The sequence below is a fragment of the Lemur catta genome, chromosome 2, assembly GCF_020740605.2.
Source record: "Lemur catta isolate mLemCat1 chromosome 2, mLemCat1.pri, whole genome shotgun sequence".
Taxonomy (NCBI): Eukaryota; Metazoa; Chordata; class Mammalia; order Primates; family Lemuridae; genus Lemur; species Lemur catta.
The window spans coordinates 78044219-78070733 of record NC_059129.1 but is presented as its reverse complement, the minus strand read 5'-3'; the positions used below and the strand labels follow the sequence as shown (position 1 = coordinate 78070733).

Below are 26515 nucleotides of genomic sequence, written 5' to 3'. Positions count from 1 at the left end.
ATCATGATTATTTTTAATAAATTAAGATGAGTGGGTTTTTTTCCCTCCCATTGTTTGTAATTGATCATTTTAGATCTTTTACCCAAGCAAAATTTATGTTTAATTCTGAACTTATAAGTGAGATTGATGAGTAAAATGGTTTAAATAGTGACTAAAGTATCCCTTAGTATTTTGTGTGGTATTGCATAGGACTGAACCAAGTTTTAAGTCAGCAAGCAAACCAGGAGATCAGCCCACTGGACAGTATGATTCAAAGACTACAACAGGAGCAAGACCTGAGACGTTCTGGTGAAGCAGGTGTCAGTAATACCAGCCGTTTAAGTAGGGGTAAGCAGGGATTTTATTTTAAGTGAAATATTAAAAGATTTGAAACAACTCTAAACTTCCAACAGTAAAGAAGTGATTAAATTGTGGAACATCTGTAAAATGTAATATTAGGCTGCCAAAGTGATCAAGATTTTAATGATCTAAGAAAATGGTTCATAATATGAAATTTCAACTTACAGATGAGTTCAATTTATAGATAATAATCCAGATTATAGTAAACATGTAGAAAAAATTTTCTAATTCTAATTTTCTAAATTTTACTTATATATTAGTAAATATAATATTCTCTAATTTTTACTAATATAGTAAACATTAGAAAAATTTTTAAAAATCTGTTTTTTCAATAATTTGTGAAACATAGTCAAAGCCACATTCTTGAACATCTCATCACCCTTATTGTTGTATATTATTAAACTTGAAAAGAAAAGTTAAAGCAAACTTATGAACCATAAATGTCCTTGAGTTTGTTTTTTGCTTCTTATGAACTTTTTTGAAAAATACTTACTGTTTTTTTAAAGTAATGATTTTACATCCTTGGGGCTTAATAATTTATAGTTATGATTCATTGACTTGTCTAATCAACTGAATAAACATGTTTTGTTTTCATTAAACTTTTGCTTATGGTTTAGTTCCTGATTTGGTAGTTTAATTATTTGCCACAATATGAAGTTTCATGTGGAACATAATAGTTTCCTGTTATAAACTAATGGAGAAATGTATCTAAATATAACTTACTATACTAATTTTTCCATTTAGGCTCTATAAGTTCTACCTCAGAGGTTCATTCACCACCAAATGTAGGACTAAGGCGTAGTGGACAAATTGAAGGTGTACGGCAAATGCACAGCAATGCACCAAGAAGTGAAATAGCCACAGAGCGGGATCTTGTAGCTTGGAGTCGAAGAGTGGTAGTACCTGAGCTATCAGCTGGTGTAGCCAGGTAAGGGGTGCTGTGAATTATTATGTACCATAGTTGCTTGTATTCATTTTGAGTTATAGTCTTCAAAATAGCTTTCAGCTCTGTAACTTCTCTTAAATTTATCTGAAAAGCTAGTATTTTAAACTATTCATGACTATAGAAAAATTAAATTTCTAAATATGTTATTTTCTAGAGTGATTTATGTAAATGTTGAGAATGGAGTGTGTTAAGGTAAACAAGAGAAAATCATAAGTTTGGATTGACCAAATAGATTTTATTGAGTAGCATATTTAAATCTTAAAACACATTTTATAAAGTTATAGTTTTTAATGGATTTTGCTAATCATTCACACCATATTATTCAGAGACAAAGAAAATATTTATTGGTAAATATGTAGATATTTTATATATATCAAAATGATGTTTTTTAAAAAAGTATACGTATATGAATTAAAAAGTATTGATTTCATAAAATCGTATTCTCATAGTTCATGCTATGAGGTAACTATATCCAGTTCCTTTTGATTCTTCAGTCATGAAATCCTCATGAATGAGGTCCATATGAACCTAATTAATACTGAGTTTTGTGTGTGAAGCTCTAAGTACGAAGATCACAATGTGAAGTTGAATTTAAGATTTTCTAGTTCTTAAACTTCAAAGATAGTAGTAGTTATATAATTAAAATATTTTTAAGTCTTAATGTTGATATAGGTTATGCTTTTTGATTGGAAAAATACTTCAAATTTAATTTGTGTTAGGATTTAGAAGTAGATACATACCTAAGGTATTAATTTGGACAATAACTTTATCTTATAAATATGCTCAGGTATACTTAATAAAAAATTAATCAGCTCTCATAATATATTTGTAATTGTATTCTAAGGTTTGAAGAGGGTCCAATAAATAACATTCATCTTTTCAATTCCAGTTCTGAAGTAATTGAAAAATAACAGAAAATAAGACATGGGAAATCAGAATATTACTTTTTATTGCCGATACAATTGTGAATAATGTGGCTTTTATCTGCATGAAAGTGTGCCTTCTAAAAAGAACCTCAAATACAGATAGCAGTGGGTCACAGTACTTATCTCCATATGGCACATCTAGCTTACCTCTTTAAAATGTAGAGCAGAGTGTGTGCATTGCACATAACAGCATAGGACTATGCCATGCTAAGCTGAGTTTTCCTTCTAGAGCATATCAGTTGATTAGTTAGTTCACTCCTCCCTGGAGAGGAATGAGTAAGGAGATGTATGTAGTTGGTGGTTGAGGTTCCTCCACATGGAAGGAAATATGTTTCACTTCAAATATTCATCATCTTTTTATCACTTTATCATTGGGCTTAACTGTTCCTTAAGCCTATGGTCAAGAAAGGCTGTGGGCATCACCTTAGGGGTTATTCTTACTTTGGTCTTCCTAGAGCTTTGTCCCCAACATTTAGTACTCTTCCTTTGGTAATCTTCTTGGGATTCTGCCTAGTGGGTAGTTTAAAGTTTGCCTCTAGAAGTCTCTGAAGTGGGTCAGCCTAATACTTTTAATTAAAATTAAATCCAATCACATATCTAACAAAGAACTCCAATCAGAAAATAGGGAAAAGACATGAACATTCATTCATCAAAGAAGAACTACAAATGACAAATAAGCACAGGAAAATATAGTCAACATCAGTAGTCATTAGGGAAATGTAAATTGAAACCACAATGAAATACCACTACTTAACCTATCAGAATGGCTAAAATAAAAAATAAGTGACAGAGCCAAATGCTAGGAGGATGATACAGAGAAAACTGGATTATTCATGCATTGCCAGTGGGAATGTGAAATGGTAGAGCCACTTTGGAAAACAGTTTTTGCACTTTCTTAAAAACCTAAACATGTAACTGCCTTATGATCCAACAGTTGCACTCTTAGGGATTTACTCCAAAGAATTGAAAACTCATGTGGATACAAAAGCCTGTACACCAGTGTATAGCAGCTGTATTTGTAATAGCCAAAAGCCAGAAAAATATCCAGATGTACTTCACTGAGTATAAATGAACTGTGTTATATCTATACTATGAAATACTACTCTGTAATAAAAAGCAACCTATTGATACAATGACTTGAGATGAATCCTGAAGGAATTATGCTGAGTGGGGAAAAAAATGTCTTAAAGGTTATATTCTATGTGATTCTATTTATGGAATATTCTTGAAACGACAAAAGTATAGAGATGGAGAACAGATTAGTGGTTGCTGAGTTTGGGGGGAGAAGGGCTGAGAGGGGGAGGAGAGAGAGGTGGGTATGATAAAAATGTACCACAAGTGATCTTTGTGGTGATGGAGATATTCTGTATCTTAATTGGAGTGATGGATACAAAAACCTACACCCATGATAAATTTGCATAGGACTGCATAAAGACATACCTTGAAGATAGTGCAGATTTGATTCCAGATGAGCACAATAAAGCAAATATAGCAATAAAATGAATATTGCAATCATGAGTCCTCACATGAATTTCTTGGTTTCCTAATGCATATAAAGTTATGTTTATGTTATGTAGTCTGTTGAGAGTGTAATAGCATTATGTCTACAAATGTACAAACCTTAATTTAAAAATACTTGATTGCTGAAAAATGCTAATGTTCATGGGATCTTTCAGTAAGTTATAATCTTTTTGCTGGTGGAGGGTCTTGCCTTAACGTTAATGGCTGTTGACTGATCAGGGTAGTGATTATTGAAGGTTGGGTTGGCTGTGGCAATTTGTTAAAGTAATATAGCGATAAAATTTGCCACACCAATTGACTCTTCTTTTAACAAAAGAATTCTTGGTAGCATGTGATGCTGTTTGATAGAATTTTACCCAATGTGGAACTTCTTTCAAAATTGAAAGTCAGTCCTCTCAAACTCTTCTGCCACTTTATCAATTAAGTTCATATAATATTCTACATCCTTTGTTATTTCAACAATGTTCAGGCACCTTCACCAGGAGTAGATGTCATGTCAAAAAACTACTTTCTTTGCTCATCCATAAAAAGCAACTCCTCCTGCACCCGAGTTTTATGAGATGGCAGCAATTCAGTCACATCTTCGGGCTGTGCATCTATTTCTAGTTTTCTTGCTATTTCTACCACATCTGCAATGACTTCTTCCACTGAAGTCTTGAACCCTCAAAGTCATCCATGAGGGTTGGAATGAACTTCTTCCAAGCTCCTATTAATGATATTTTGATCTCCCATGAATCATGGATGTTCTTAATGGTATCTAGGATAATGAATCCTTTCCAGAAGATTTTCAATTTATTTTGCCCAGATCCATCAGAGGAATCACTATCTGTGGCAGTTAATAGCCTTACAAAATGTATTTCATAAATCATTAGACTTCAAAGTCAAAATTCCTTGATCCATGTGCTGCAGAATGGATGTCGTGTTAGCAGGCATGATAACAACATTAATATCCTTGTACATCTCCATCAGAGCTCTTCTGTGACCAAGTCCTTGTCAGTGAGCAATAATTTTTTGATAGAAATATTTTTTTCTGAGCAGTAGGTCTCAACGGTAGGCTTAAAATATTCAGTAAGCATGCTGTAAACAATATGTTGTCATCCAGACTTTGTTGTTCTTTGATAGAGCACAAGCAGAATAGATTTAGCATAATTCTGAAGGGCCCTAGAATTTTTGGAATGATAAATGAGCATTGGCTTCATCTTCAAGTCACCAGCTGCATTAAACCCCAGCAAGTGTTAGCCTGTACTTAAAACTTTGAAGGCAGGCATTGATTTCTCCTATGTAGCTATGAAAGTCCTAGATGGCATCTTCCTCCAATATAAGGCTGTTTTCTCTACATTGAAAATCTGTTGTGTAATGTGACTACTTTCTTCAGTGATCTTAGCTAGATCTTCCGAATTACTTGCTGCAGCTTCTCCATCAGCACTTGCTGCTTTGCTTTGCACTTTTATGTTAATGGAGATGAGACAGCTTCTTTCCTTAAACCTCATGAACCAACCTCTCCCAGCTTCCAACTTTTCTTCTGTAGCTTTCTCAGCTCTCAACCTTCGTAGAATTGAAGAGTTAGGGCCTTGCTCTGGCTTAGGCTTAGGCTTTGGCTTAAGGAAATGTTGAGGCTGGATTGATCTTTTATTGAGACCACTAAAACCTTCTCCTTGTCAGCAGTAAGACTCTTTCACTTTGTCATCATCTGTGTATTCACTGCAGTAGCACATTTAATTTCCTTCACAACTCTTGTATTCACAACTCTTCGGTGCAAAAGGCCTGGGTTTCAGCCTGTCTCAACTTTCAACATGCCATTCTCACTCTAGCTTTTGATTTACAATGAGAGACATGTGACTCTTCCTTTCACTTGAACACTTACAGGCCATCATAGGGTTATTAATTGGCCTAATTTCAATATTGTATGCCAGGGAATGGGGAGATCCAACAAGAGGGGACAGATAGCAGGGGGGAAAGGCCGGTTGGTGGAGTAGTCACAGCATAAACAGTATTTGTTGAAAACTTCACCATCTTATCTAGGCGTGGTTGTTATGTCCCAAAACAATTCCAGTAGTAACCTCAAAGATCACTGATGACAGAGCTCCTCCATAACAGATGTAGTAACAATGGAAAAGCTTAAAATATTATGAGAACTACCAAAACGTGACACAGAGACATGAAGTTAGCACATGCTGTTGGAAAGATGGTGCCAGTAGACTTACTCAACACAGAGTTGCCACAAACCTTAAATTTGTAAAAACACTAATGCTGCTAATGCTTTGCAGTATTTGCAAGCATAATAAAACAATTTATGCCAGTATGTACACACCAGTGAAGTAAAACTGGGGAAATCTGCGTAAGGTAAATGTGTTGTACCAATGTCAGCATCCTGGTTGTGAAATTATACTATAGTTTTGCAAGATGTTACCACTGGAGGAAACTGGATAAAAGCTATAAGGAATCTCTCTATATTATTTCTTGAAACTATATGTGAATCTGTAATTATTTCAATAAAAATTAAAAAAAATATTTAATACTAAGAACAAAAATTTAAATTTAAGGCCATCCTTTTCAAAAGATTTAAATTTACTTATTTTATTTCCTATTCAGAATTATGACTAGTCACACGAGAGATTTCTACAATTAAGTAAAATGACAACATTAATATACACTTAATAAAATATTAACAGTATATAGTTGCTCTAACTTTGGCTATTAACTGCCTTCTCATGAAATCTCCAGGAAAAAATCAAAATTCAAAGATTAAAGTTCAAATACCCTTTCAGTTCAGAAACTTTAGTTGTACAAAATTAAAGTAAAAATAAATTTTTTTGTCCTGTGAATTCAGGTTCCATGAAATTAAGGTTCAAAATTAATGTTCCTATACTTTTTTTACTGTTCAGTTTCTCCTTAATGTTTGAGTTTTTTCAGTAGGTAAAGCCTAATCTGCCTCTCAATAGAAACCATGTAGTTCTTTCAGGGCTTCAGGAATTGTATTAGTTGAAGCTCAAGGTTCTGTTGTGCCTCATCTTTTAAAAAAGATTTCAGCTATCTATGTGGCATACAAGATTATCAAAGCACAGACCCTATTCTCATTCAATTTTTTTTTTTTTTTAAAGTCCAGTTTCTATCTCTTGGAGAAGTTACCCTAGGAATAACTGTGTTTCCAGAATCTCATACTTGATTTACCAAAGACCATAGCAGAAACATGAGTATGAAGTTCAAGTAGGCATAGTCTATCCAGTATTTCGATTGTTTAATGCCAAGAGCCTGTGCCCCAAAACCATGAAATTAAACTTAGAAGTCTTTTTCACATGTTTCCATCTGAAAAGAAAACTTCAGCACTAGCGTTCCTTCCCTGATACCTAACGTTGCTTTTGTGGAGGAAATCAGTTGTAAAATTCTAGGTTAACATGTGTGACTTTTCTCTTTCAGTAGGCAAGAAGAATGGAGAACTGCAAAGGGAGAAGAAGAAATAAAGACTTACAGATCAGAAGAGAAAAGAAAACACTTAACTGTCCCAAAAGAGAATAAAATACCCACTGTTTCAAAGGTAAATATTAATCACTCTGATGTTTAACATTTATTTCGTAAGTATAATGACCATCTTAAGGCCCCTTTTTGTAATTAAAAACATTAATATTTTAAACAGGATAATTAATGAAATAAAATTAATACAGTTCATTCTTGATTATCTTTTTTTGTTGTATATTGTTTACCATTTAAAGTTTTTAACTCTACATTTCCTGCTGTCTAGCATGCCTTTTCTCCAACTCCCAATTCTTATGTAGCCATTAAATCTAATAAATTGTACTGTAAGCCTAAACAAGCACTTTCTTTAGCTCTGCTATTGTGTGTGGTTGTGCACTCTAAAATAGGGTTTTTTTGTTTTTTTCCCATGTATTTTTTTCCTGTTTTGCACTTATTTTTGATTATAGATAATCAAGTTGCCTGATGCTGGTGTATATAATAGTTCTTATTTTCTCCACCAAGAAAAGTAGATTGTCCCTACTATTTTTGCCCTATTAGTTTATCTGCCATCTTACTCCAGAACACCTTTTGGGTCTGGTGGATTTCAATTGGTCATGGCCTAATCAGAGAGAGATCTAATGTACTTACTCACCTGAGTGTCAAGGAATCACAAGTATCCATTTGTCCATTCCTTATTTATTTATCTTTAAACCATTGTAGCTTGAATGCCTCAGCACCTTAGAGTATGAAATTGAGGAAACATGTATGAAAGTTCTTTTCAGGTCCAAGTCACCATACCATCTAAGTAATGACATAAACAAAAAAATAACTGGCATTCTGACCCAGCTTTGTGCTCATTCCTCTTTTCATTTGAGTTCCTTAAACCTGCTTCATCAGTCTCCTTTTCTAGAATTCACTTTTTTGTTTTATGCCTCTTCAAAATACTCAGTAGTCCTTTTTTTCTTTACTAAGGGTATCATCCTGGGATCAGGAGGACCTCACAGTGCTAAAATTCCTGTTAGTGTAATAAAAGAGAAATTTCTTTCTGAAATAATCTTTGATTTTTTTGTTTTTTGGTTGGTTGGCTTCTTCTTGGTGACTAGAAAGCATACCCTTTTCTTCATCCTTTGTTTAGAATCCAAGGATGTGGATATATAAACTCATATAATGATGATGAATCTGTATTGCTTACTACCAACTTTATGGGTGGAATATGTTAATATCTATTAAAATTAAAAGGATGTGCTTATCTTTTAATTCAATAGTACTTCGAGGAATTTTTTTTAGAAATGAAAGGACGGATATGTATGTGTATACATATATCTATATGTGTGTGCATATGAATGCACGTATTTGTAGAGTCTCTGGTAGCAAAAACTGGAGTAACTTTAGTTGCCATTGGTGGAAGAAAGACAGGATGTCATGACATCCATACCCATGGAATATTATTCAGCTTTTTAAGAATAACTAGTTAGAACATACTCTGCTGCCTTGGAAAAATATTCATGATGTACTACTATTAAGTGAAAAAGTAAATAGAACCATAATGCATATAATATGACCTCATTTTTGTTTTTGAATTTTTATGAGAATCAAGAAAGGTTTGAGAGCACACCTACCAAGCTGCTAACACTGATAATCACAGGCATACAAATTGTGAGGTGCCATCTTTCATTTCTCACAGTTGCAATGTTTTTTGCTTTTAATAATACTCAGGGAGTACTTATTGTGCAGGTGGGAAATATAAATTAATACAAAAAGTGCCTATAAAATTGATTTTTGGCAATACATTTAGTGCCAAAATTACAGTGGCTTAAATGAGTTGGAAATGTATTTCTTGCTCACATAAAACTCTTAGTTAGGTCCAGGCCTGGTACAGTGCCCTCAGTGTTAAGAACTGAAGCTCTTTTATTTTTCTGATCCTCCTGGATTTGACCTATGCCTTAAGATACCAGCATCCTCATTTAAGGCTGCAGGATGGAGGATCAGCCAAAGAAGAAGGTGCGAAGGGCACATATACTTTTCTGAGGAAGGTTCTTTGATGTTGCTGTGTGACATTGTGCCACATATCCCATTGACCAAAACTTAATTACATGACACCTGATAAAGAAAATTTTATTTTTTGTGGAAGAAGGGAAGAACAGATGTTAGTGGACAACCAGCTTTCCCTTCCTCTGCATTATTTATCAAAATATTAAAAATGTTTATGTTCTTTGACTTGGAATTTATCTCATAGAGCTATCATATTATGGATAAAGCTTTATAAAATGCAACAAATAGTAATTTTTAACAACATGGATTTGAGTAGGTAGAAATTTTTATGTTAAATGAAAGAAATAGGGTACATTAAATTCGTAACACTAGATTAGTCAGTTAGTCATAGTTGAACATTATTTCCTTTTTTCTACCTTTACATATTTCCCAAAATTTTTATAAAATTATGAAATCCTTAAGTAATTCTTTTAGAGATGATCTATGTGGACATAATCTATGGCCTCCTTGTATGTGAAAATTTCTCTTATTTCACTTTCAGGAGTAAGGGTATAAGTTCAAAGCTATTTTCTGTCAACGATTTAAAGTGTGTTCCTTTTTTTTACTGTATAATAAATCTGATAACAGTCTCATTGTTTCTTTGAAGGCAGTCTTTAGTGTTTTCCTTTTATTTTTTATATTATCAAGTTTCACTGAGATGCTATGTCCAAATGTAGGTTTTCTTTTATTTCTTATACTTAGCTCTGAAAGCTGATTTTTCAAACTTGCTTTTGTTTTAAGGTTTGAATACTGCTTAGCCTCTATTTCATCTTCCAGCTCACTAATGTACATTTTAATTTCTGTGGACAATCTGCTGTTATTTTTTTCCTCCAGATTTAATAGTTATTTTTTATTTCAAGGATCTCTCATTGATTCTTTTTATAATTATCTGTTTTTTCCTAAGACAAGAGCCTGTGCTTATATTTCTTAGATATGATTCTTTTATTCACTTTTGAGATTAATTTATTAAATTTTTTTTTAGGTTTAAATTCTTGTTGAGTTTAGCTCCATTACCATGTTGGACTTTGTCAGGTTTTGGATGCTTATTGGTTGTGTTCTCATCTGTTGAAGACTTCTCATACTTATCTCCAGAAGAAGAAAGATAGCCTGCCACGTGGTGTCCTAGCCTCGCAGTGGCAGTGTAGCTTTACGATTTTGGTTTCCAGTTTGCCTCTCTGCCTATTACATATACTGCAGAGCCTGTTCCCTCTTTCTTAGATCATTTCTGTAGTTTTGATGTAGGAACAGAAGAATTTAATGTTTGATTTAGTCTCTTATTATGATTCTTTAAGTCTGTATTACTTAATTGGAAAAAAAGTTTTTATAACTAATCAGCAAGTGAATTTCAACGTATCATAATCTTGTAATGTAATTTGAGGTAACGCTAAAATATTTGAGTTGGTACTGCAAACTAGTCCATTTAAGCAATATATGAAGTATGAATGAATTTTTTATAATTGAAAAAATTTTAACTTTCAAACTAAAAAGCCTGCTCTTTAAGCATACTCTGAGTAAATTTAATTTTAATTTACTTTTTTCCAGAATCATGCTCATGAGCATTTCCTGGATCTTGGAGAATCCAAAAAGCAGCAGACAAATCAACACAATTATCGAACGAGATCTGCACTAGAAGAGACTCCTAGACCCTTGGAAGAGACTGAAAATGGCACGAGTTCTTCAGATGTAAGATACTAGCACATTCATGAATCAATTTTCATTTTTACTTTTTTTTGATATGACTTTCATTCTTTGCATTCATTATGTAGCTCAAATATGGCATTTTTAGATCTTATAGTACTTATAGCTTTCATTTACTAAAGATCTACTTCTAGGCATGGTACACATATTCATAATTTCAAATCCACAAAACAAATTTATATGAAATAATCTCATTTTATACATAAGGGTTCTGAGGATCAAAGGTATTTAGATTACACATTCACCTAACTATTAAGTGGTAGAGCAAGGATTAAATGCAGGTTCCTTTTATTTTAAAGCCAAGCTTTTTAAATGGTACTGAATCTCTAGCATAGTGTAACTAATCCATAGGCATTTGACAATTTTGGTTTTAACATCTGTACCAGTTTATGGCTTTCTCAGTGTGACTTTTTAATATTGCTCATGCATAATTATTTCCATAAATATTGTCCTTGTTAAATTATGCATTCTTTCAGCAAAGGCAGTCAATTTACAATCACAAACCATTCTTATTCAGCACTTTCAACCATCTCCTTTCCTTTCTTCTCCAACCTCCATTACCTCCCTTCCCCACATTTAGGTCAGAGATGTAGTCATTTTAGATACTGACTGCTATACACTTTTGAAGCCATTTTGTGCTTTGCAGTGTTAGATATATGAGAATTCTCTTGAGTATATTTTCTGTGAACAGAGCAGTATTAACTAAGGTTATTCTAATGACAATTTAAAAGTTAGTCTCCAATGACTTTAAGTCCTCGTATGGCCAGTTCAAACTAATGTATTCATTCTGGCAAAAAGACAAAATACAGTGATTACTTAAACCTGACACATGACAATTTGGATAGACACACAAAACATAAAATACATGTTGGCTAATTATTTGCCTAATGAGATGTTTGTTTATTTTTGAAAGACTTATAGAATGATTCTTTTAAATATTAAGTTTCTATAAAATATTTAAAATATGATTCAGTTTATTCGAAACTTGCATATTTCCAGGAATATGTCTGTTATATAAACAAAAATTTTACTAAATCTTTCAAGTCTCTTCAGAACTAATTTGTTTATGCTTTTAACATGCTTTTACAGAATGTTAATTCTAGAATAAATTTCTAGAGGATAAGTTTCTAGGGAATAGTGTATCACCTTGGGCACAATATACTTAATTAATGGAAAGAATTCTGGGTTTTTTTGTCTAAAATATTTTGTGCTTCAGTATTTTGCATTTAGAGTGTAGAGGTAGTTCTGTTTCTTGTCTCTCCCTTTAAGGAAATGACATACAAAATGTGGGAATACTCATATCATTTGATTTGATTTCTTTTTTCATTTATATTGAGCAGTGATTAAATTGGCTAAATAAAATATACTGTTGAATTTTGATCTTTTCATATTTGCTTAGTTTTCAAAATTCTGTGGATTAGACATGCAATTCACATTCTTCATTAAGACTTCAAAATGAAAAACCTTTTCTCCCAAATATTTTATTTAGATAGTAAAGGAATATATCCCATTGTCCTCTTAAAAAATGGTATGAATGTGCCTAGCAAGTAATAACACCATTCTTGCAGAAAGTTATTCAGGCTTTGGACAAAAATGACCTGAGTTCAAATCAAGCCTTGTTACTTATTCCTTGTGCTGCCTTGGGCAAATTTCTTAAAGCTTTAGTTTCTTTTATTTAAATAACTTCTCCCTATCATTGACAGTTTTTTTTCTGAGACCAAATGGGATAATATATACAAAATGCTTAGAATAGTTTCTGACTTATAGTAAAAGCTTAACAAATGTGAGGGGCTATTTTAATTGGAGCATAAAGTTTATTTGAGCCAGGAAGATGTGTAAGATTTTGTGACCAAAACCAACTTTTATGAAGAAAATGTCTTCATAAATATCATTCTATGTTGACTCATGAATATTTACTTAAGAGAAGCAGTGTTTGTGTATTTTTTAATTCTCTACCATTTGGATAAAGTAAGAACAGACCTTTTTTGTATGGTAGAGCTATTTTAATAATAATAATTAAAACATAAATGTACCTAATTTAAAGCTTTTCAAAGCAGCTACTAAAAAGAAAACTTAATTTTAAAAAGGCCTAAGAAATAACAATTAATTTCAAGTGATAATATGGAATTTGATATCATTCAATCTGGAAGATATGCTATGAGGCTTTAAAAACTGTAAATCATCTGTTTGCTCTGAATCCAATATTAGAAAGTAGGATATCTTTATATGCATTTAAGTATTCTCATTTTTTGTATGAAATGTGTTTTGCAAGTCATTTAAATCTGATGTAATATAAATATCCCAACATGACTGGCCTTATAAGATATCGTTGATATTTTCTATGCTTAGAGAATGTTATTTTATAAAGTTATGCAATAAAATATGTATTCAATGTCTCTTAGGAAGGTGAAGTGGTTGCTGTCAGTGGTGGAACATCTGAAGAAGAAGAAGAGAGAGCATGGCACAGTGATGGCAGCTCTAGGTAAGCAAATGAATTTTTTTCTCCAAATGTTATGTAAAATCTTTTGAAAGCTGAAAATTCTTTTTTTATCAGCAACTTATTTCAAAGTTTCTTTGGGTTTAAAGTTGATTCTTCTTCAAAGATTCTTTGTAGTTGTCTAAAAGTTAGATTTTCTTACTGATATGTTTTCTTTATGGAAAAAATTTTTTGGTAATTGCAGCTAGATCTGCAAAATGATAGTGTTAACTTTATTTTTTTACTTGGTATTATATCTTTTGAATGCTGTTATTTATAATAGTTAATCACGAACTAGTTTTATTACTGGTTTAGAGAAATATTTAAGCATGAAATTATGAAGGTAATGAGATCTAGTAGAATTAACTATCATAATGGAATTTATGGAATGCTAATAATATTTTCTTCTAGCAATAGGAATAAGCTTTTCTTTTTCTTATTATCCCCACTCCATTTGACCATGTAACTGAGGATTCCTTCAATTCCTTATATTGGTGATTCACATTGTTATAGAGCTGGTGGCCTTGGCTGACCTTGTAAGATCTTAGTAGCAAGAAAGAGTGTAGCCTTTGGGGGTAATAATTGTATTAAGCCCTTTACTCTTATTCCCCACCTCAGTGGCTCTTAAAATACAGACATGCCAAAAAAAGTATGAAGTGGTGGCTATAGGAATTCCTTGTGTCAGTTCTAGAATCAAGGGCTTTCCTGTTTCCACAATAGTGATTCCTGGTGGTGATATGCAAGTGCCTGTGGTTATGTCTAGTAGTTTTCTGTTTAAAAACAGGTCAGTGAAGGAAAAATTTACTTTCTTTTGGTTTAGCAGTGAAATAGAGTATTTCAAACCATGAAACAACATAAGGATTCCAGTATTGAAAGAACAGTGGTGGCTTTCGCAGTTAAGGATAGTTGTAAAGAACATTGGGCTTGGGAATTGATAGTTATGTTTATGCTGGCAGCAGAGTATCTTCTTTAAGAGCCAAGTACTTCAGAGAATAGTGACTGTGAGATTTGGCAGGTGCCATTTACAGTGGCCATGGGCTAGGGTTAGTGTAAATAAAACGCTAATGGTTCAGGACAACCTATTTTAGAATAAATAGAGTATCTGAAAATATTTTTTATATAAGTCCTTTTAAAATCATTTTAAATTTCATACTGAAGTCATACTAGAAAAGACTTTGATTCTTACCTGTGATGATTATTCTTGGAGAGAGTTAGATAAATGTCTGTAAAGAACATTTGGACTGTCCAGGCAGGGGTAATGATAAACCTCCAGAAAAATCTGCCCTTTCAGTATTAGTGTTATCACTAGTAGTTTTAGAGGTGCGAGGTCATATATCATTAGATCTAGGGAAGCTAATTGTAGATTTTAATACAGTATAACTTACATTCCTTTAAGGCACTCATATTTGTAAAACGACAAAATAAGTAAATATTCTCATGTACTAAAATTAAAACAACATAACTGGATTCTTTATTTTGCAACATCATCAGTTCAGTAAAATGTATGTCTATGAAGGTGAATTGAAAAGAAACGGCAAACATGATTGGTATGTTTTTCTGTATCATGGCATGTTTTGAAGCATAAGATGTACCTAAGGGTATAAATGGGTAGAATAATTTTATCTAAATGAAATTTCTTTCCTTTACATGCTACATAAAGTTTGTAAGCACAACCTTTCCGCTGGGTGGGAATGCTTCTGAAGCTCCCAGTTCAATATCTACCTACCATGAGAAAACACCAATGCTGTACCATAGGCTTTTCCCCTGTCAAGAAGGCTCCTTTTCCCTCAAAAAAGGAATCCCCATGTCTCCTGAATGTTGACACCTTCTGTGCTCTCCAGGGCTTGCTTTCTATTGTCTCTATAACTGAGGAAGGTAACCCCCCTGTTCTGTATGCCCCACAATATTTTTAACATGCAATACTCTGAAATCAGTATTTTTTTTTAAATCATAGAAGGTACTTAAAATTTATTTTTTCACTTAAAGCTGTGACCTTAGTTATCTTTTTTTTTTTTTTTTTTTTTTTTTGAGATTTTAAAGTAAAGCCTACAGAATTTTAAGAGACTCCTGAAGATGAGTTGAAAATTAGGGAAATGTTTTTTAGTTCATTAAGTATGTAATATTCTGTCATTCTTTATGACCTTTTCATTTTTATAATAGCCTTAAAATTACATTTTGTGTGCATTTTTAAAATCCCTTTTCTCCTTCTAGTGACTACTCCAGTGATTACTCTGACTGGACAGCAGATGCAGGAATTAATCTGCAGCCACCAAAGAAAGTTCCTAAGAATAAAAGCAAGAAAGCAGAAAGCAGTTCAGATGAAGAAGAAGAATCTGAAAAACAGAAGCAAAAACAGATTAAAAAGGAAAGGAAAAAAGTAAATGAAGAAAAAGATGGACCAACATCACCAAAGAAAAAGAAGCCCAAAGAAAGAAAACAAAAGGTTTGGGTTTTCAAATTATAAATTTAGTGTTTTCTATGAAAATGACTGAATGCACACATTTTAAAGTACAATTGAGCATAATATTGTTGAAGTATATTCAGAAGTACACAGTAGTAAAATAAAGTATACCAGAATACATTTCGTTTATTCAAGTTTTTAAATGTTTGACATGTCAGATTATTTACTTATAGAATTATCATATTCTAAATGTTGAGCACTTATTCTTAAAACATGATCAGATTTTTGTTAATAGTCCAGTGGGATTTATGTATGTATGTATGTATGTAAAACATGTGATGCTACAAAACACAAAGTTTATTAGTCTGTTAATTGCCTTTACACTTAAAACCATCCTTACTAATTATTATTACTGAGAATAAACAGAAAGTCTAGTGGCAACATCAGATGGAAAAAGAATGACAAAACTTGTCATAGTTGACGACAAGGTAAAGGTGAATCTAAAGTGGAATAAAATAGGCTTGTTGTAAAATGCCTTCATTAATTTACAGAGTGTGTGAGCCATAGTTTTTCATTCTTTAGGTCAGTAGTAGTATTGGTTTAATTACTACATGTTAAATTTGTGGATAATTTGAGAGAGAACAGAGAAAGTAAGAAATAAATGTTACAGAAAGACGGTCTATCAGCTCTTACGGAGTTGAAATACTTTAACCTAGGAATGAAAATGAGAGCTGTTTAATTTTTGTTCTGAAGTAAATGTAATATGAGGAACATGTTTTCTGCTGCCCAAAAGAGTGTAAATGGGAAGCGTTATTTGGTTAAACAAAAATTTTTAACCTCTGCCATTTTTAGAATTAATTGAATTTAAATATTAGGAGACTGCAGGGTCTTTATCCCTACAGAGCTTTCAGAAAGTATAAGAATACATCTGTCTTAAGCGTTTATTTTATTTACATTGAGTTCTTGTTTGTTGCAGCTTTATAGTGATGATTTACTTTAATTTAGACTACACAGCTACTACCATTCTTGTTGCCTCCTTTGTTTTTGTCTGGGGAGGCCCAAAGAGAATGCCACACATTTGCCCACAGTTTTTTTCTTCTGCCTTTTCAGTGATGAATAATGTAGTGTGACCCATTATTTTATGTGGTAGACAGATTGGTTAAAGAAAACTGATTTAGCCATGTATCTGACTGATAAGGTAAATATTCTTTTTTTTATCTCAAGACAGTTAGATAAACTTTTGAGGTTTGCAGTGATAAGTCACTGTGAGAATGTAATTCTTTTGTCCCAGCGGTACAGTTTGCTTCATCTCGTCCACCCTTGATTTGATAGTTGTAAACAGACTAACACCATAAGTTCCTTCATGGTAGGATCCATTGTTACCATTTGGCATGTTTTAATTTCACTATTTCGCTATTGACAAAGTATTGTGACAGTATCATTCAATAGATTAATGAGGGACATTTTTTAAATATAAGGTTAGGATACTGTAGATTATTTCCTTTAGTTTGAATTTTGTTCAATGCTAGTGGCTCTAAAAATAGATACAGTTGTTCTTGGCTGGGTATGGTGACTCATGCCTTTAATCCTAGCACTTTGGGAGGCTGAGGTGGAAGGATCACTTGAGGCCAGGGTTGGAGATCAGCCTAGGCAATATAGTAAGACCCTGTCTCTACAAAAAATTTAAAAATTGTGTGTGGTAGCACGTGCCTGTAGTCCCAGCTACTAAAAAGGCTAAAGCAGGAAAATCACTTGTGCCCAGGAGTTTCAGGTTTCAATGAGCCGTGATGACACTATTGCACTCTAGCCTGGGCGACAGAGTGAGACCCTGTCTCAAAAAAAAAAAAAAAAAATTGTCCTTATTCCCTAGTCCTCTGGTTATCTCAAACGCAAAAGTATTTCTCTTACGCATAGAGTTGTGAAATTAGCAATTGAGAGATTCAGTAATTTATGTTTCTACATACATTAAAAAATGAAAACATTTTCTATGAGTATTTTTTTAATTAATTAAGCAAAAAACAATAAGGCAGATACAGAAAATACTTATTTTAAAAATAGAGTTCTCCAGAGATGCAGTGAAGTCATTTCGGGTGGTATCTTACATACTGTCCCTATGCCTTTAGGAGCTCTGGAAACCATGTCAATAAATATTTATCAAGTAGCTACAATTTATAAAGTAATATGGTAGATAAATAGAAGTGTAAGACATAGTACTTATTCTAAAAATGATGTGTGACTTACCAGATGCTTAAATGCCTCAAGATAAAAATAGAGGAAATGCCACATGATGTAATATATTTAATTGCTAGATTATTTTTAGATATAATAACTTAGAAATCAAATGGAGGCATCTTAGGATTGCAGATAAGGCTTCCTAGCAGAAATAAGATTTGAGCTGGGCCTAGAAGCATTCCCCATTAGAGGAAAGGAAAGAGAAATCAATTATCTGTAATTCTAAAAGGAAAATGAATTATGAAGCTGGAAATTTTGAGGTATACTCAATACATTTTAACTCCTTAATGGTTATAAGTACTAAGTGATAGAAATCTGCTTTAATCAAAAATTCTAGGTTTCCCAGGAATTATTGGAAAAGAAAATATGTCCTCATAATGATTTGTAACAATGCCAAAGTCTTTCAGTAATAAATATGATTATTCCCATTTAATCTACAACTTACCTGTCTTCACATATTCCAGTGAACATAGATATTTTCCTTATGGGGAGAAATACTTGCATGATGCAATTCATAGTCCATATTGAGGCTTGCAGTTGTGATTTTCAAACTTTTCCAACTTTTTTTCTTTTTATCAAAGGAAAGCTTTTTCAAACACACTTTTGCTCACATCCTCGATATATAAAACTGATAAAATCAGAGCTGCTCTGAATAAAACACAGTGTAAACTGAGTTGTGGGATCTAACTCTGTGATATACTTAGTATGTAACACAGTGACTACTTGATAACTGTTTGTGAATCACATATACATTTGAATATCATCTTAATTTCTCAAATCTAACACATACAAAACTTCTTATCAAGCTTTCTTCTCAAAGCTGCTACACTCTAGGTCTCTTTAATCACAGTGACATAAGAACTATGTTTTTTAGTTGTTTATACCAGAAACCCTGGTAACCTCTTTTTCTGTCATATTCCACATTCAGTCCATTAGGGAATCATCCGATGGATTATCTGATGTCTCTGTCTTCTAAATATATTCAGCAATTGGCTATTTTTCACCACTTCTACTATCACATTAGTGTGAGCCACCATGAACTCTCACTGCAGTAGTTGCCAATCTGCTTTCCTGCTTCTACCTGCCTTTTTCTCCCTAGGGTGTATGTTGTAAAGCAGGGATTGACAAGTAGTGTTCTCTGATACAATGTGTGATTCAGAGAACACTAAAAGAGCTGCTTCTTTTAGTAAACTTGTATTAATTCATAGTGATAACTGCAGTACCTTCTTTTTAAAAAATACAGCATAATAAATTTAGAAGTCTTAGTGCATAAACAGCAAACCTTTTGCATAAAGTTTCTTTACTTATAAAAATAGTAGGTTTCAAAAATTCATTTTTCTTAAGTCTAAGATAACAGCATCAAGCCATTTTGGCTACTTGTGGGTGACCAACAACATTAAAAAACTTTCTCAGAGGCATAGTTTTATTTTCATCCATGAGTTAAAAAGTAAGGGACCTGGCCTGGCAAAATTTTGTTTAAAAAAAATTTGAATTTTTTTTTTTTAAGACACTTAATGTGTGCCAAGAGTGTGAAATGGCTAGTTTAAGAAGAGGAGAGGAGCATTCTCAGGCTATGTGGAAGTGTAATGTCTAGATTGTGGAAATAATTAGCCTTCTATATCTGACACTACTCAACCCATATGTAAATATCTTATTTAGTTCTCACACACTATGACTAGGATTTTAAAAAATGCAAGTCTGATTTTGGTTTGTTATATGGAATGTTTATAGAACTGATAGTATTTTGAAAGGAAAGGAGAATACACAGCTTGTATGTTGAGGCTTGTGAGGATATTTTGTTGCCTTGTTGTGAATGTTGTCTGGACTTTTGGTTTTGTTATCTAGTTATCTTTTCATGTGGTGATTTGGAGAGAATTACACTGATGTCTTTTTTTTTCCCCCCAGGGTAAGGTTTTTAATGCTTAAATACAGTCATCCCTCAGTATCCATGGAGGACTGGTTCCATGACCCCTAGAGATCTCAAAATCCATGGTTGCCCAAGTCCCTTATATTTAAAATGGCATAGTATTTGCATATAACCTACCACATCCTCTTATATGCTTTGTTTGTTTGTTTAGCTTAAACAACAGAAATTTATTTTCTCACTGTTCTGCAAGCTAGAAAGTCCAAAATCAATGTCTGCCAGGGTTTAGTTTCTGGTGAGGGCTCTCTTCCTGGGAGATAGATGGCTGTCTTCCTACTGTGTCCTCACATACCACATTTTTAACCTTTGTTACCTTCTCAGAGGCCAAAATAGAGTCACTTTGGGAGTTAGGGCTTCCACATATGACTTTTGGGATCCTCCCATATTCTTTAAGCCATCTCTAGATTATTTATAATACCTAATACAGTGCCTACACATCATTTCATTTGTGTGAATTTAATGTAGTTCTCAGTGTGCAGCAAATTCAAGTTTTGCATTTTGAAACTCTGGAATTTTTTTTCCCCAAATATTTTCAATCCACAGTTGGCTGAATCTATGGATACAGAGGGCCGAATATATATATTTTTGTATAAAGGTCCCCTTCCTCCTTTATTTTTTTAAACTACTTGTATAGTTATTTTAAATAGTAGATTTCATGATAATATTAGTTTACAATGTTCTAAACTTTCTTAGAGATTGGCTGTGGGAGAACTAACTGAAAATGGTTTGACGTTAGAGGAATGGTTGCCTTCAACATGGATTACAGATACTATTCCCCGAAGATGTCCATTTGTGCCACAAATGGGTGATGAGGTACTTTTAAACTTTGAAATTATCCTTTGTTTTTTTATCAAATAACTTTAAACATTTTTATGGCTCTTGAAACAATTCTAGAAAATTACAGCATTTTCATAAAGTATCCCATTCTAGATGTGAAAATTATGTTGGTATTTTAAAACCTGCTTTGTGTTTTTTTAATAAGAGAGTTTATTGTCAGTTTTCTTTTTCTTTCTAAGTTAAAATATATTCATTTTTTAATAATGTTTCATACACAGCATGTTAAAGGAAAAATGAAATTTATCACTTTATTTTCATTTAATTTTATTTCAAAAAAAGGGTTGAAGTGTTTCATTTATCCACAGCGTTATTTGTTAGCTCTTAAAAAATCAGTAATCTTAGAATGAGAAATATTTAATTTTCTAGAAAATGAGAATGGCACCATTATTTTAGAATATGTACTTAGGAGTTTGGAGTGAAAATGTGAGAACTTAGATCACAATTTCTCGGTCACTTAAGGTTTATGTCTCCTTTATACACAAATTTTGCAATAAATTAGGAGTTAAAATGGAGACTTTAGTATAAAGTGGTAATTGACAGTAAAAAAAAAAACTTTTTAATGTTAGAGTAACTCTAAAGAAAGTCTGAAAGAATTCAGAGACCTTATTTGCTTCAGAAGATTTGAAGGGCACAGAGCATTACCATATTGTTGTAGTATCGGACAATGATAGATCCTAACAGATACTGCATCATTAAGAAGAGACTAAATTATATTTAATATATTATTTCCAAATGGCTAGAAAGTTTATATTCCTTATTGAACGATTTCCTTTCATAATGTTTAAGTTGTGTTTTTAGTCGCTGGTGCTTGAACAGTTAAGTCCTCATTCAGCAGCATTCCTTCGTTTGAAGTTCTGGGCAACTGGAGCAATAATGATTATTAATCAATAGAATGAAAGTATGGAGAACATTAGCTATCCCAAAATGTCACTAAGATCTTAATAGCATTTTTAAACAAGTACTTTGTCGTTTTTCTTTCTTTTTGTTTTTTTTTTTAGTAATGGGAAGAATATTTGGTTTCAGACTATTGTGTTCAAGTACTAGTTCTGTAAGACAGTAGTCAGGAGTCACTTAAATGTGATCTTCATGAAATGAAGATAAATATAAATGCAGTGCTGACTTATTAGGATTTGTGTAAAGATTGAGTAAGACAAAATGTATGTGAAAATACATTTTTCATTTTAAACGTTTCTGCATATGTACAAACCAAAAAAAGTAAGAATGAAAGTAGGTGAACTTATGACTCCTAGTTACAATTGACTTTAATCATGTAACATAGACTAACTTATTTTGAATCCAGGAATAAAATGGTAAAATGCTCATCTGTGTACTAACTTTTAAGTATATACCCAAAGTAATGTTGTTATGTATAGAACACTTAGATTGTGATTAAGTGATATTAGGACAACTTGAGGAGTGGAGTGGGGGAAAAAAGTCAAAATCGGTGATAGTTTCTGTTAGCTCAAAGGGCATTGAATTCTCTAATGCAGTTTCTCTTTGCAGTTTTAGTGGATACTTTGTATCTAGAGCTAAAGGAAACACATCCAGGTTTTAAAATTGTGGTTTTGTTTACTTTTTAGGTTTACTATTTCCGACAAGGACATGAAGCCTATGTTGAAATGGCCCGAAAAAATAAAATTTATAGTATCAATCCCAAAAAACAACCATGGCATAAAATGGAGCTACGGGTATGGCATTTATTTATTACTTAATAGCTCAAAAGATGCAGTTATGGATTATGGAGAAAATTGTATCAAGGGTTACTTTTTTAACAGTAAGAAACTGTATCATGAAAATACTTTGTTTGATTAAAGCCATCCCAGAGAGTAGAAGCATTTAATTTTCAGTTAGAGAAACACAAGATTTATATACTCCAATGCAGTTTATAGGTTGGGTACAAAATTTAGTTATAGTGAAAATTAGATAACATTAAAATCTAATGTAAAATGTTCATATTAGTCAATTTAATGAGTATTTCTAGATTTATCAGCAGTAGTTCAAAATTGCCTTTGGAATTGTGTTGGAAAACTCTCAGTAAAATTTTTGTTATTTTACTTTTTGCCTTTTTAAAATTGCAGTGTAACTTGCATGCTATAAAGTGCATAAATCTTAAGTTCAAAGCGCAGTGATTTTTACATATACATAGTCGTCACCATCCAGATCAAGATTAAAACCAAGAAGTATTTTCTGAACTATGTTTAGCAATCTGTTTTTGTGGTTTATTTTGTAAAGATTTTTTTAAATTTATCTTTCTCAGGAACAAGAACTTATGAAAATAGTCGGCATAAAGTATGAAGTGGGATTGCCTACCCTTTGCTGCCTTAAACTTGCTTTTCTAGATCCTGATACTGGTAAACTGACTGGTGGATCATTTACCATGAAGTAAGGACTGTTGAAAGAGGCAATGGTTTCTTAGTATTGTAGATTGTTTTTCAAGATTCAGATAAATTTGAACATCTTTTAGAAATTTTTAGGTATGTGACCTAATCAGTTTGTTTCTATTTGTAATTAGATACCATGATATGCCTGACGTTATAGATTTCCTAGTCTTGAGACAACAATTTGACGACGCAAAATATAGGCGGTGGAATATAGGTGGGTAATTTATTTAGAAGCCATAGGTATTTAATATGTCTTTTTTCTAATCAGTTTACTGTTTTTCGTAATTTAGATAGAGATTATTAGATAAATCTTCCTATTTATAGGAATGTTGATAGCAAAGTAAGATACTGTGTCAGAGGTATTTTTAAGTTTTAAGAATGAAAGTATTTTAATCTGGTTGATGTTGACACTCCACATATTTTCTTTATTACATTTGGTAACTATTGTAAGATTATTTATAACTTCTCCTTTTAGCTATTTTACATGGTGAATTAAATTTTTATCCAAACATATTAACAACAAAATTCAAATACAAAGCCAAAGGAAACCTTAACAAAATATGTAAGTTCAGACTGGTGCTAAAGCTAAACTGATATTTTTCTTTGGTTGGTTAACCATATTATATCTTAAAAATTAATACTGTAAATAACTCTCAAAGAAACTTTAAAACCATAAAACTTCTCAGGCATTTAAGGTACATTAATTTATATACAGATGGATGTACTATTTATTAGAGTACTACTCTTAAAAATTTCAAACAGGGCCAGTGTTTGTCATCTTGGACTGCAACATGGTGTATATGTGTCCTATGTGGTTTGAGAAAGCACATCAACTGATATAGCAGTCTATTATCTCTCTTCCAGTGCCATTGGAAAGCATTGGTATGGTGACTTTTCTTTTCTTGGTTGGTCTTTGTAAGCTCAGAAATTTATATATGTGCTTTGTAAAAGAGAAATTAGGAAAATGAAAGTTATCAAAATTATAGTCATGAGAGTTATCAAGAAAATTTACATACCATGTACCCCAGTTCCCTGGAAGCTTTGAAAGATGTTTCATCAAATAAGGGAGTAAACTAAGAAAGAGAAAAATACGAAATCCCCTCAGGAAACAGGGAGTTTAGAATAAGAAAAGCCAAAAGAAATTCCCAGGTTAATAGTCAGTAGAAGTCTCAGGATAACAGCTATCAAGACTAGAAAATAAACAGTCTAGAAGATACTATCCTCTAAGAGAGAAATCTTCAAGAAAAAAAAAAGTGGAACTCATAAAATATCTAACAAGTTTCACTTTGTGGGAAATTCTGTCCAAGCATGTTTTTTTTACAGCTTGAGCTGTTAAATGGGAGTGGAAAGATAAAAAGGTGAAACCAAAAAATAACTGCTCATCTTAACACCTGAGTATATATCCAAAGTAGTGTTATTTAAAAGACTTGGTTATGAGTAAGTGGTGTTAAGATCACTTGAGCAATGGAGGGGGGAAATCAGGATTAGAATTTCTGTGAGCTTAAAGAGCATTAGATTTTCTCTTTGTGATTTTAGCTGATTAAAGGAAACATATCCAGAGAAAACCTAGCATAAAAAATGAAACAATTATTTTAGGAAAAACAAAATTATACAGGAAAGGAATCATATGCTGTTTTGCTTAGTGACAAACAATATTTACATAGTCATAGTAAAAACTGAATATGGATTAAATATAATGCATATATAACTTTCATATATAATTGTATTGAGATTACAGTTGTCCCTCTGTATCCATGGGGGGTTGATTCCAGGATTCCCCACAGATTCCAAAGCCCTTGCATACTCAAGATCTGCAGTGGGCTTTGCAGAACCCCTGATGCTCCGCCACCCCACCAGTACTGTATTTTCGATCTACATTTGGTTGCTGATGGAGAACCTACCACTACTGAGGGCCAGCTGTGGTTATTGAAAAAAAATCATATAAGTGGACACAGCCAGTTCAAACCCATGATATTCAAGGGTCAACTGTAATACTTAATGTCAAAAATTGATGAATGAAGAAATACCTATACACTCATTTAGAAATCTGTAAATAAATTCAAGAAGAAACAGTTAAAATAGATGAAAATGTTTTTTCTTGGTTTTGGTTATAAGCCTTCAGAACTTTTGATTTTTTAAAAATTATTCACATAGCATTAGCAGTGGTCCCCAACCTTTTTTGGCAGCAGGGATGGTTTCATGGAAGACAATTTTTCCATGGACTGAGCAGGGTTGGGTGGGGGGCATGAGGTGTGGAGTTCAGGAGATGATCTAGTAATGGGGGAGCAGCTGTAAATATCCTAGCTCACCCTCTGCATATGTGGGCCCCCTTCTTCCTAAGTTTTATGGAAGACAATTTTTCCACAGGGTGGGGTGAGGGGGTGGCAGAGCTCTGCGGCCTGGAGGTTGGGGACCTCAGCATTACTTGATAAGGTAAATTTTACTTTTTAAAGGACACATCTCTCTGCCAATAAAAGTCAGAACAAGTATTAGAGATCAGAATCCAGGAATATTCCACAAGTGAGCTCATAACCTATGCACAGAAATACAGCAAGCATTGGACAGAGATTTTTCAAATTAATGAACATCATAATTTTCTCATTTTTTTCCTGTATTTGTACATTAATATGTCTTCTAAAGTTAGTATCTAAATTAGTCTTTTATATCTGAGGTTATGTGCATCCACCCACAGACCGCCATTTAAAATTACATTAATAATTTTTACTTCAGACTGTCATCAGAAATGTTTTAAGGCTTACTCTGAATGGTGGACTCTATTCTTTACTTCATTGTTACCATTCTACAAATACTATTCATTGTGGTTAGGTACACATTGTCCAGTTCTTCCTCTTTAGCATAATGATCTGTTTGTGTAGGGTCATAAGAAATGGGTTCATGGAACTCATCATGTTTACTATAAAGTTGTGATATCAAGAATGCTGTTTATTAAATTATATAATAGCTTCTGGCAAAGCTCATTGTCACTAATATGCGTCTGAGGAACAATTTAGAGACTGTTAATCTACTAATATCTCTCTCAACAACGTGCAGTTATGTTTTATTAAGTTACTTCTGACTCCAGTTTTCTTTTGTATCATTGTATTTCTTTTACCTTGCTTTTCTAATTTTTGATTCAATAGTATATGTCTTTGTAAATTTGTAAATCCTTCTTGGTAAAAAATGAGAACATAAATACCTTTTTTTTTATGAGTTTGAAAATAAAACTGATTTGGATTAGTTGCCAGCTTGATTCATTTTCCCTAACTGTGTGTTAAAAATGTAAAGAGTACCGTAACAGAAGGAATTACTCAAAAACTATCTTTTTTTTTTTTTTTTTTTTTTGAGACAGA

At 32.6% G+C, this 26515-nt stretch overlaps 1 protein-coding gene across 2 annotated transcripts in view; it reads left to right on the top strand.

The window, feature by feature from the left end:
* Nucleotides 1-26515, top strand: part of LOC123633016 (pleckstrin homology domain interacting protein) — a 131595-nt gene that overhangs the window by 73943 nt on the left and 31137 nt on the right. Inside the window, exons 18-27 of one of the 2 annotated variants that reach the window (XM_045543919.1) lie at nt 190-327; nt 1084-1267; nt 7153-7267; nt 10759-10899; nt 13317-13396; nt 15602-15833; nt 20641-20760; nt 22365-22472; nt 23042-23166; nt 23297-23379. In XM_045543919.1, coding sequence (XP_045399875.1) covers nt 190-327; nt 1084-1267; nt 7153-7267; nt 10759-10899; nt 13317-13396; nt 15602-15833; nt 20641-20760; nt 22365-22472; nt 23042-23166; nt 23297-23379 — 1326 coding nt within the window. Of the gene's footprint in view, nt 1-189; nt 328-1083; nt 1268-7149; nt 7268-10758; nt 10900-13316; nt 13397-15601; nt 15834-20640; nt 20761-22364; nt 22473-23041; nt 23167-23296; nt 23380-26515 lie in introns of both variants that reach the window. The other variant, XM_045543917.1, reaches the window with a different exon arrangement.